This window comes from Cottoperca gobio, chromosome 24 (genome assembly GCF_900634415.1).
Source record: "Cottoperca gobio chromosome 24, fCotGob3.1, whole genome shotgun sequence".
Lineage (NCBI taxonomy): Eukaryota > Metazoa > Chordata > Actinopteri > Perciformes > Bovichtidae > Cottoperca > Cottoperca gobio.
In genome coordinates, this window is record NC_041378.1 from 11,789,709 (window position 1) to 11,802,954 (window position 13,246).

Sequence of the window (13,246 nt, forward strand, 5' to 3'; positions counted from 1 at the left end):
AATGTTTGATGTTGTTTCTTAATGGTGTAAATTATTAATCAATTATCATAGATGCCATTTTGTTAATTTTGAGCTAATCGTTTCAGCGGTAGTACAGTGTAAACTGCAGGGCAATGTTTCTGCTAAAATCCTGGTAATAGTAAAAACAAATGTATGTGCCTACAGAACATTATAATAATTAACTTTGCTGATGCATTTGTGTGCTAAAGACAATTTTAAGTACAAATGTCCTTCACACACGGTTATATTTCATTCAAACAAACACAAATGCAGCAATTCAACATATCAGTGTAGTACTAGCTGAGCAGTTAGATAAAACATGAATGCATATGATGCAGGTGAACAATTGTTAAATTGATAGTTTCAATGTTTTTGTTTGGCGCATAGCTCACACCTTTCATTTCCCAGTGCTGTATTACTAATATATATATATATATATATATATATATATATATATATATATATATATATATATATATATATATATATATATATATATATATATATATATATTCTTGTTCCACTTTTTAGTCCCCTGACCCTCAAGCAGCATCACTAAACAGCTGAGTCATGCTGGGAAACAGACAGATATTTGGATCTCTTGTGTATTTAATTCCCGGAATGAAATATGGTTGCTAAGCTCTGGGCAAACGCGTCAGGAAGCATATCGACTCTACGGTGCTGCTCAGCGATTTCTGTGGCACAGCTCATGTGGATGGAGGGCTCTGGGTACAGTGAACAGAAAACAAACTCCCTGAGAGTGGATTCAAACCCAGAGTCAGGACCTACTGAAAGCAGTGTGTAACAATATATTGTATGTACAGTTTTTACTGTACTAGACAGAAAATGTGTCAGATCCCTGGGATAAAACCAAGCTAATGATGTCCAACATGCATGAACACCCTGCTTTTTCTTCATGCCTGAAATCCTGGTTTCAGAGAGGACTCATGGATGAAATGTGCTATAAGACTCACTATATATTCCACTGGTAACCCACTGCAGATTTGAAAATGCATTGATTCTTACATGTTTGTTCCAAAATGGAGGAATTTCCCCTCAACTTTTTATCATTTTATCAATCCACATCTTTTATGTGCAGATATATTGTGCTTTCCTTTAAAACATCTTCACAGATGGAGCGATAAAAGAAAAAACAGATCACTTCATGAAGTGTTGGGATAAACACACACACACACACACACAGAAATCTGCAAGTGATGTGGAAACCACCTGTACTTGACCGCAACGTGCACCGCAGGTAGCTCCGTGTTATTCTCGCGTATCAGAGGCTCAAAAGCATCCCGTTTTAAAACTAAAGACCGACAGCAGGGAGGAGAGGATAGAGGGATAACTGAAGGACAAGCTGGCTGCAGCCAGGCGACGACCTTTTTAAAGCTCTTGAAAATCTCCCGTTTCCTGGCAGCGCTCCACGTGTGTGCCTTCTTGCAGTATGTGCCAGTGTGAATGAGATGTGTACATTAAAACTACGCAAACTCTCAAGCAGACAGATGCCCTCTTAACACTGCAAAAAAAACTATCTGCGTCTATTCTTAAAAACCTGATCACCACATCAAATAATAAACATTGAAATGTAATCTTCCACACACTTCAGTGCACAGCAGCCTGATAACCTCTTCTTTACTAACTAACACCCTGTTTAGCTCTTCAGCAAACCACCACCCAGACTACATAGAGATAAAAAGTTAAATCTTAAATACTTTATTCTGTTTATGTACAGGTACCATTTGCAATAGTATGTTCAGTCATTTTAATTCGAAGCAGCTTTCAGCTATCTAACGCATTTTCCTACAATCTTACAGAGCCTCTATTTCGGTATGCAGACTCCACTACGCACCAACAGCATCACCACCCAAAAACCTCTGCAACAAGCAGCCCCTAAAAAACAATAACAAAGAAATCTAACAAAAGGGCAGGGTCTGTCCCGCCACATTCAGCGTTTTGTTTTGGCACAATTGCCGCACAGCAGCTTTTTTTTTTTTGACGATGCAGATACTGGCATACAGTATGTGGGCATGGCAGAAATGACAGGGACGCTGTGTAAGCCGCCGTCCAGCCAGGGCAGGGACCCGAAGGACAGTAAAGGAAGACAGGGACAGAGAGGAGTTGATGGAGAACCGCAACAGAAAACAATGGAGGCCTGCTAAAATTCCACTTTCCAATATTCAATTTAGGAGTCAGTGGGCTGAATATTGGACCCCCCCCATTTTTTTTGTTGAAAGCTAAGGTGGGTATGGCTTTTAAACTAGGTGTTACTCTCAGGGCAGGTGCACAAGAAGACTAGTTTAGTATCATGCTTCCATACCTTCAAGTTCTTTCATAGTGTGTGCTTGTCAAATACCAATGGGAATTTTCAATATCCAATGACAATTGAGTTTCCAACAGAGGAGGATCGAACAAAAATTCAATGTCCAGCTTCGTTGCATCCGTGAGAACTCGTTTTTCCATCATGGCTTCGTCCTAACTTCCGTTTCCATCTCCTCACATGTCTCTGCTATTCTTCTGTGAGTGTCAGTGTTCATCATTTATAACACTCTCAAACATTTCAAACCTTCAATCCACAATATCCATACAGTAGTATGTCATCATATCAGGCTAACCAATGGGCTCCTCGCATGTGCTGGTGTAAACAAAAACTTTCACCAGACGATTATATGTGTTTGGATTTGTTCTCCTGAAAGATAGCTGCTGTTAAATGTGTGACAGAAGGGTGAAAAGCTTGCACATGTACGCTGCTGAATCTTCCTGCATTGTATTATCCAGGACAAGAGGAGGCCATCAAGAAAGTTCTCGACTTAAAAATAGTTGACGACTGTGAAATTTAGCAGAGATTTAAGAGGATTCAAACACTTCCATCATGTTAAAAGCACTCTACAAGACAGTGTTTGCTCCAGAAGCCAACATAACTTTGCATTTTCCTTCTACTACTTGAATATCCAGCATTCCTTTGACAGCAGTGGTCAACTGATAGACAAATATTCTCAAAGTGATGACGCGTGATTATCCAGGCCTTGCTTTATTTGTGAGGTCTAGTTGAAGTACAGGTTTCGGTCAGATCCAGCGTCCGGAGCCCTGCGAGCGTTGCTTCTTTCTCCTCTTACACACGTAGTAGACCGGGAAAGCTACCAAACCTGCAGACGGGGAAGGTGGTTGTAGAGATGATGTGCGAGAGAGGAGAAGGATGGATTAAAGCAAACTCCCCTTGTTTCAAATGACGCTAATCCTAATTAATAATCATTTATGTTCAATTTAAGATGTTAATGTTGAGCTCTGATGAGTTTTCTATATGAATTTGATTTGATTATTCCATCTGATTGCACACTGCCTACAGATTTGGCATATATGTGAAATTAATTGAGCAGAAAAAAAGAGAGCAGCAGCAGCAGCACGACACTGATTCTGATAAGAATGAAAATAAATGTGAATCTGCCATCGCGGCATGTTAGCCCGCAGCGGATCATCGGTCAGACGCACAGACACGGGAAAGAGATTAACACTAATTACAGTTCAGCTGAGGCATCAATAGTTCACTATACTACAGAGTGCTCACAGAGTGCAGTTGGATGATAATACTAGTAAATGTAGTATCAGGAAGTAAAAGCCCGGAGAGTGGTAATCTGGATCAACAGCTTTGGCATTTTAAAACAAGAAGAGTTTACTTCTCTTTTACAGAAGGACATGCATGTTTTTTTTTGCATAGACACTGACATGCTTTGCTGTAGGGCAGCACAATATTGGGAAAACGAACATTGCGATATATATATTTTGTTGTAATAAGTACATTTAAGTGATTTTCAACAGATGATGACAAAGTACTTGTTTTTGGTCAACATCGTCCTTTCTTTAGACAAAATATATAATATATAATAATCCATAGAGCTGACTTGCATTATTTTGCAACAAAATCTTCCTTTTCTGTGTTTTTCTCCTGTTTCTCACTCATTTTCAGATTGTTGTCAATGCAAAGCGGGGCCGGCTTTGGTTGTTTGATAAACCGATGAAGAATGATAGTGAGCGGTGGTTTGCTGTTCATGCAGAGCCAGCATGTCACTCGCTAGCAACAAACTGTATCCAAGAACCCTTAAATGGGAGTAAATGATGTTCTATGGCATATTTCTCTTGAATATAAGTCATGGACCGTACAAGTTTTCCTTTTTGTATCAAGGAGCAAAAAAGTAGAAGCATGACTTGTTTTAGTTAATTTGCCGTACTCGACATCGCCTAATGTGACTATTGCAATGTCAATGCTGAATCGGTATATCCTGCAGCCCTACCTGACTGCGTGGATGAAATCATCTGTAATATAGTCAAACCATTTAGCTGTTATCGGTTTATGGAGCTCATCCTCATTAATGTGTGTGTGTGCGTGTGCGTGTGTGTGTTCACGTGTATAATTGTGTTACCTATCACCAGTGCGAGAGCTCCGAGCACCACGACCAGCAAAATGACCACCGGAGCTATCAGCACCTTAGTGCCTGCAGAGGAGAACAGAGAGGGAGAAAAATAATCATCCATAATGAATAAATGTTCCTATCAGATGGAATAGAAATTGCATGATTTATAATTAATGTGTTGTTTTGTTACGTTCCGTTTAAATTTTAATGAATCGCTTCAAAAATAAATTCAAAGATGTTTGGCCACCAGCGCATCAATTTGGCTGCGGAGGACGCTGAATGCTGAGCAGATTTTAGGGGAAATTTTCCATCCAAATTAAGATGTCCCTTATTACATGCAAAATATGTTGCCGCTAACAGTCTGCGGCATGAAGACAGCGATGAGAGCTGTAACGGCTAAGTGGTTCTCGTTAAGGGACAAATTAGTTCCCAGTTTAACAGGCACCCCTGCTGATAGAACTAGCTGGAGCTGTCATGGAGAGCGGAGTCAAACAAATCCATCAGAGTTCAGCTTCCTGGAGGCTTGCTGGTGCATACATGTGATAACTGTGAATGGATAATTAGTGCCAACATAATGCTCTTCACACTTCATTACAAATGTTTTCTCATTGGCTTCTGCGAGCACGGAGTTAATTGTGGAAGTGTTCATCGCTGTTGCCAACAAGAGGTTAATTTAAATCACAACTAAGTCGGGCTGGCAGGCAAGGCAGCGACAACACATTTTGACTCAAGGTTTTTACACAGTGCATGACCCAAAATAATATTAATCAACTGCTATTTCTATCAATGTTGCTTTCTATAGTCTACAATTATAAGTGTGCAACATGGTAACGCTGAATCATTTTAGGTTAAGGGCATATTGGGCAATGCAGGAAGCAATTTACTAAAGCAGAATTACAGAAACTAAAGCAGGTTGAGGGAATGTGAGTACACCAGCAAGTAAACAACAGTTTATTACCAAATAACTATTAAATTCTAATCTACTAAATTTGACATTGGCAAATCAGTGCATAATAACAGAAAGCACAGTAGCTGTAAAACCGGGTTTGAATATATGCAGCTATATTAATATAAACTCAATATTCCTGACTGCATGCTAAGAAAAACAAGTCTAAAGCCATGCTAGCATCTCATTGAGGCTGTACTTAGACACGGTAGTGCTTTGAGCTTTCTGATCTGATGGTGACGCTAGAGGAAAGTCAGAGGACTCATCCTCTGGGCACCATGAATAAACATTGCCATCCCTGGAGTCTCACCAGGTTAAAAAGTGTATCAATGTTTGAAGAAAGTACAGATTCAAGCTTCTCTGTACACACACGCACACAACACACACAACACACACACACAACTTACCACACACCGACCCTCTAATTAGCCGTCTCAGATGAGGTTTATCAGGTAGATAGCGATACTTGCATCCAAACACGCTCAAGTTGGATGTGTGATCCCCAAAAAACCTGACGACAGGAAGTTTAAGATTAAATCAGATCGTCAAAAAAGAAAAGAAAAGAGGGGGGGGGGGGGGAAGGCAGTCAGAGAAAATTTAATTAAAATACAGCTAAAAGCTTCTGACCTTAGGTGCCGGTAGCGCTCTCCACAGCGGTAACAGAAGTTGGTGTTACACTGCGTACAGGTCATATGGTCACATCCCTCTGTGCGCTGAATGTGGATCTACAGAAGCAGATGAGGCATAATAAAAATGAGAGATTTACTCAAAGTTACATTGATAAAGAGCTACATAAGTTATTTCCCTCTTTTAGCCTGGAACACAGTTTGACTATGTCATTATGTTCTCCTTCCAGACTCAAAATCAGCTCAGGTTATTGTAAAATGGGTACAATTTACCAGCACTCAAATGCAACTGTAAACTATAAGCATCTGCTTCAGCATCTATTGAACTGCACTGCAATAATTCATGCATCAGTACACTTAATGGATCTTGGCTATTTGGCTGCGGCAGCAGTGAGCAGCCTTACTATACACTGGGCATTAAGTCCAGCTGCTCTCAGCCTCTTTTTCAGCTAAACACAGCATGACACCAATTTGCTGGCGTCACAGTCAAACACGATGCTCCCTCCTCGCTCCCAGGGCAGAAATTCAGAGACATAATTGCGATGAACACAGATGGGAAGTTTGCTGCTGCGAGCAAAAAACAGTTCTTGCATACAGGTAATTAGCTAAATCTATGTCTCGCTTTAGTCCTCTTCTGACAGTCAAATTAGATATTAAGGCTTGTTTTATGACCCTGCGAGAGATGCCAGTTAGTCTACCATATTTGGTTTTGCGCAGCAGAGGCATCATTATTTTGTTCAATATGTTCACTGTCTATGCATCTCTGTGCCGCTGTTCCAGATGCACATCTGAGCCTCCATCTACTTCTCTACAGCTCCCCCATCCATCATCTGTTCTTTGCTGTCATGCTTCTTAGCCTTCATCGATTTGTTCTTCTACATTGTTTCCACCCTCCATCAGTCAACCCACACCCATCTCACATGGCGACCACGTTCAGCATCCCTCTGCCTGTGTTGTTTCTACAGTTTCAGAAAAACGTGTGTCCTTACCTTGCACTGTGGACATTTCTGGGCGTTCCTTTGCCCGTGCTCTATCACACTAGCCCAGCTTCGAAGCAGCTTGTCTCCTTTCCTGTACTCGCGACATTTGACCCTGTCGTGCCATGGCGCGTGGCATTTAAAGCACCACACAAACTGGCAATTGCTACACTGGATCTACAGTAGAGACAGAAGACAGTACAGCAACGCGTGCATTAGCCGTAAGTGGAATTTCACTTTCTCGTGCATTTCCTTGTGCGTTTTGGAACGGTCATCTTACCTTGTACTTGTGCTCGGAGCGGCTGTGGTTGTGGCTCTTCAGAGAGGTGAACTCACTGCACTGGGGGCAGGGTTTGGTGCTCGAGTCCAGCTGACTCAGCTCCAAAAAGTAACGGTATTTTGCCACGTCTTCATGGGCTAAATGGGAAATCACCACTCCCTCCTCCAGGTAGCCACTGCACTCTGGGATTGGACAGCTGATGTAAGATTTGGCTACTCGCACCTGTGAAAACATCACAAATAAAAATTCTGATTTCAAATTGAATCAAGCATGTTAAAAGGTTTACAAATAGTATAAGTTCAAATATGTGACAGTTACCACTAAAACGTTAAACAGGTCTTGCAACGTGACCCGCTCTACAATTTGGATCCGTCTACGGTGAGTGTTATTGTGGTGGACTATCAGAGCAAAATCTGGAACATATTCACACCATTGATGGTTAATGGTTAATAATTTACCCAAGCAAAGAGGGAGTAAGAGGTGGATAAATGGAAGGCTGAAGGAGGCAGTGGAGAGAGTGGAAGTTAATGTGTATCAAAGCACACACAGACACACATTAGCCATTCCAGACCGAGTGCTCTGCAGTCAGGTACAGTATACCGACATGAACTATACAAACAGTAACTAAGCTCGACTTCACAGAGCCACAGGGGAAACAGACATTTTAAAAAGGAAATATTGAATTGAAAATAAGCAAAATCTACTCATCCGAAAAATGTTTCAAAGAATCAAACATTTGACACAATTATTTACCATCTTAAGGGATATTTTATGACATGCACACAGGATTGAAGTGATGCTCTTACTTTAGGGTCAACTATTTCATGACCTCTTTATACTCTGTTCAAAGAAATCTTCCGTCACTAAGTTCACACCTAAAAAACTAAAGCAATACAAATGTGTGTGTCCAGATCTCATCTAATCTGACCTTACATACAGTAAGTATCATACCTCCTTTTCACCATCATGCTCTCTTTTGTCTATGTTTCCTCCCAGGGCATCTCTTCTTCTCTTGTTCCCTCCATAGCTCTCTCTTCCTCATTTCTTTCTGTCTCTTTTCTCCCCACATGTTCAGTTGATCCCAACCAGTGAGAACAGTTGTACTGACATGCGATAAGGCAACTTGTCAGTGTGTGTGTGTGTGTGTGTGTGTGTGTGTGTGTGTGTGTGTTTGTAAGAGTGTGTGTGAAGAACAATAGCATATTGTTACACCCAACATCCCCTACAGCTAGCTCACACAGACTAAAGGCCTGTCACATAATTATACAAATGTATCATCTGAAAGGCATGAGAGCTGATGTTGCCACAACACTAACACTGTGCGGACCACTGCCAGACTGGTTAGACAGGTTAGTACTGCAGCCACACACACACACGTCACTGAGTGCGGTGTTTTTCAATGTGGGGAAGAAACAGAAGCTAACATAAAGTCATAAACATGATAAACCTAGTAAAACAATGGGCATATGGGTGTCCCAGGACAGTATGACTGGAAGCTGAGTAAAAGCTAAAACTAGTACTATGTAGTGTCAGCATGCTGTGACATTATACAGTTGTTAGGCCTGTCTGAGGTGTGTGCACATTGTGGTGTTGAAACTCTCTCAACAGTGATTCATAATTAGGAGTATTTGTACCCGGAGGTGTACTTCTGCTAAACTGAGCTAATAATAGAAATTATAAATGTTCTGTGTTGCAGATTTTTACAACATAACCAGTAAGCTGCACATCAACCAGTCAGCTGTAAACACCACACCAAAAGTCACCAAGTGAGCAGAGTTGAAATAATTAGCTGGTAATGGACACATGGTTGAAACAGCTAAAAGTAATGAATAAGCTGTTGAGTTGATATAATGTTAGTTGGCTAAACAGTTACATTTGTTAGCCAAAAGTAAAGAATGAACAGCGAAATAGTTATGGATAAATGATAGGGGTGGGTGACATTTTGATTCTTAGGTGTTAGCCTATAATATAAACCCCAATTCTCAACTTTATGGTTGCCTTTAACAATTTTATAAGACCGGCCTGTACGTTCCTTACTGCTGAACCAATCGGATGGTGAGACCTAACAGACGAAAAGTATTTGTGTCGTGTTTACATTTTAAGCTAGGCTACTTCTTCAGCTTTTTAATGTCATCAAGTTGAAGTCTGTGTTCATTTACTACAAGGATGCTGCTACAGGCACACTTTTGTTCCTTTCCCTGTTGTTGTTCTTTGCAATGCATTGCTGGGAAATATGATGGCATATGTAACCTTCCAGTTGACAAATATCTCTGTTACTACTATTACATAATTGAAATAAATTCATCTGTTTATTTTAATCATAGATCATTACAAATATGCTATGTTTTGACTGGTGAAGAAGGCCAGCTCTGTCCTGGGGAGCCCTCTGGACACTGTGGAGGTGGTGGGAGACAGGAGAATGACGGCCAAGCTGCCCTCTCTATTGGACAACATGTCCGCCCCCCCCCCCCTCCAGGACACTTAATCCGCACTGTGCAGCTCCTTCAGCGACAGGCTGCTTCACCCGCGGTGTCTCACAGAGAGATACCGTAGGTCCTTTGTCCCTGCAGCGGTCAGACTGTACAACCACCCCACCACACCAAGAACAGACTATTCCACCACTGTTGTGCAATTATCACTGCCATGTGCAATATTCACTTTTACAACTTGTTATCAACCACTTAGTATTTTTATTCTATTTAACTATTGTGTACTCGCCAATTTACCTCTCATGTTCTCCTGCTGTAACAAGGTCAATTTCCCCGTTGTGGGCTAATAAAGGATTTCTGATTCTGAACATAGCAAGGAGTCACAAAGTGAGAAATATATCATGTACATAAATCTAAAATGCTGATGCATCAAGATGCAACGATAATCATTTTATGATCCCATTACAGCCCTCTGAATCTGAGTCAAATCGTGAGCTGCCTAGAGATTCCCACCCCTAATAAGTTTGAAACTTTGAGCACAAATGCAAACTTGTCGTAATTCATAAAATGAATAATGTGAAATAACATCCAGCTTGTATTTCATAAATTGTATTTGGAACATGACGGGTGGTGACAATAAAGGGGTACATGAGTTCTAGATTGTGACTTACGTTATCCCTATTTATAAAATAAAATAAGCCCAAAACTTTTGCCTTTATTTGAAAAGGCAGGTAAGTGTCCAGGAGCAAAGTACTGACCCCCACCGAGGGTCTCACCTACAGTTGACCACCGATATCTTGACATACTGCTTACCAACACCAAGCATGAGTGCTGAAAAAAGGTTTACAGTACATTGACGGGAAAAAAGATTCCACCTACACAGGATAGTTTACATGAGCCTTATCTTATTCTCAGTGTGCTTATCGGAGAGTCTGCTTGTCTCTGTGTTTGTGTAAGTAATAGTCATGTCTTGATATCAAAGCAAGATAATTGCAGTGTGGATGACTGATAAAAGCTGTTTTATCTAAACAGATTACAGAAACAGTAGCCAGGACCTAAGATTGTAACTTCTTCCCAACTCGTAAAATGAGTAACATACCAGCTCAAGAACAAGGCACTTAAAGCAACGTGCCTTACATTTCCCTATTTCTATAGCAGATATACTGAATTAATGGAAGTAAATGTTTAAACTATAAATGATTCACTTCCTTAATTCACAAGTGTAAATCTTCACCAGAATCAATGAACAGGAGCAAATACTAAACATATCTTTTGGCTACAGAATGCATTGTTTTTCTCCATTGTGACCTATTTTAGCTGAGTTACTGAATTGCTTTGCTATGGTGCTGCTGCGCCCTCTGTGTACACCTAAAACTGCTGCTTGGATGCTCAAGCATAATTTCTGGCATCAGCAAAAGGCCTTTTGGGAAGTGTAGGAAACAATTTAGAAAATCTGCCAAGCTGAAGGACACAGGTGTGTTTTGTTGGATTGTACAACAGAATACAATAAGGTGATTCTGAGAGAAAGGACATTTTGCTGAATAAAAGCACACAATGTATCTTTTGAAAACCTTCCCAATTGTAGTGCAGAGTGTCAGTGACCCAGATTGGTGGTACCAACAGAAACACTGTTGTTATCACAATGTATCACAGTGTAATCACTGCCGATATTACCTGTGACACTTTATTAACATTTTTGTGAAATATTGTCCTTAATTTACTGTCGAGAGCATATTTAATCAAAACATGACCTTGGTCCAGGTATTTTTGGTTCCAAACATAACATAACAAAGTGTTACAGAGAGACATTACAGAGTGTGTGTGTGTGTGTGTGTGTGTGTGTGTGTGTGTGTGTGTGTGTGTGTGTGTGTGTGTGTGTGTGTGTGTGTTGTTGCTGCTTCAACCAGCTGCTGTCTGGCCCAGCACTAGTTCTGGGACAGCCTCAGCACTGTGACACCCTGCTGCACTGTGACACCCTGCTGCACTAAACACCCCCCTCCCTCCCTCCTACCAACCTGGGAGCTGACGTAGAGTTTCAGACACTCATCGCACACTGCCTTCCTGCAGCAGGGCAGGGGTGCGATCGTTTTGTCTTCCAGGCACACCCGGCAACTCTGCATCGCAGTCTCTGCACCGGTCTGTTCCACCGACAGCCGGTGGCCCATGTCACCGAAAGGGTCCACCAGGTCGTCCAATGTGTACAGAGACGGTTCGGGACTCGAACCCATGTCCTGTCCTGTCTCAAAGTCCATTTCTGGTGCGTCAGATGTGACATCGTCTGTGATTTCAACGTCTGCTCGATGACTGTCGTTATCAATGCAATACACAGTGCAGTAGATGTGTTCTTTAGGGTTTAAATACTCGTCTAAGGTGACTGTGTTGCTGTTATGATGGCGCTGACCTGTAACTGTCACAAATTCAACTCCGTGAACAGCTGAAGTCGTCAAGTCGCTCAGGGTCGGCTCGTTTTTTGTCCCCGCTTCGCCCGTTTGTTGCTCCGACTTTTTACATTCGCCACGTTCAGTTCCATAGCCGTTTGAAACGTCGTTATTAACGTTTCCTTCGTGTTCATGTTCGGCGTCGCGCTGCATCCGATTGCTTGTACTTAGACACAGAGAGGAAGATTTTGAAACCCCGAAATTCCTCCTCAAAATCTCAACAGCGCTCGCCCTCCTCCTCTCTCCTCCGTTGCAGTTGTTGTTGTTGTTGCCCTTCGCATCCTTCTCCTCCTCGCTGCTCCTCTCCCCCGAGTCCCGCTCGCCTCCGTCCAGGGATAACCGCGAGTTTGATCTGGTGACACGGCGGCTCAAATCTCTGACCGACCGCTCAACTTTGCTGTCCGTGAAGGAAGTTTCTGTCGGCAGGTACCGGGACAATTTCACACTCCCCTCCTCAGTAGCTGCTGATAAAACTCGGCATTTTACTGGCGTCGGCTATCGGTCCGTCATCTTCCATCCCCGATATGGCTCTCCCCATTTAAGAGCGGTTCTCTCGGCCTGTCTCCCTGTTATCCAACTCCTACTACCAAAACAAAACAAAGCAGGCAGCTCGGTGCTTCCGGGTCTCATCGTCAGCATGAAGGAGCGCAGCGATAGGCCGATGGGAACCCTAGTGGTGGGAAATTACTTCGGCCCCCACAGGCTCCAGCTTTACTGTGGACAGTTTCATTAAAACATTTTCGTTTTGCTATATCGACTGAAATTATAAAGTGGATCCTGTTTTATTACCTTGTCTTGACAAAAATCTAATTTCAAGATGGGAATAGTTTCCGTTTTGTTTAAATATGTTGCATATCCTTGAATACATAATAAAAAAAAAAATATATATATATATATATATATATATATATATATATATATATATATATATATATATATATATATATATATATATATGTATATATATATATATATATATATATAATATGATATTCTTATTTACACCATTCCTGAATTTAACACACATCATAAATCCCATTATAAGCATTATTATTATTATTATTATTATTATTATTATTATTATTATTATTATTATTATTATTATTATTATTATTCACACTGTTAGAGACGTCATGAT

General features: G+C 41.1%; 1 protein-coding gene across 1 annotated transcript; it reads right to left on the reverse strand.

The window, feature by feature from the left end:
* Positions 1-485: 485 nt before the first annotated feature.
* Positions 486-12,776, reverse strand: rnf217 (ring finger protein 217). Its single transcript, XM_029425621.1, is given in 8 exon segments — positions 486-3,149; positions 4,422-4,493; positions 5,766-5,869; positions 5,986-6,083; positions 6,974-7,138; positions 7,242-7,463; positions 11,686-12,564; positions 12,566-12,776. Coding segments are annotated over 8 exon segments (1,701 nt in total). The 5' UTR covers positions 12,647-12,776; the 3' UTR covers positions 486-3,069.
* Positions 12,777-13,246: the final 470 nt, after the last annotated feature.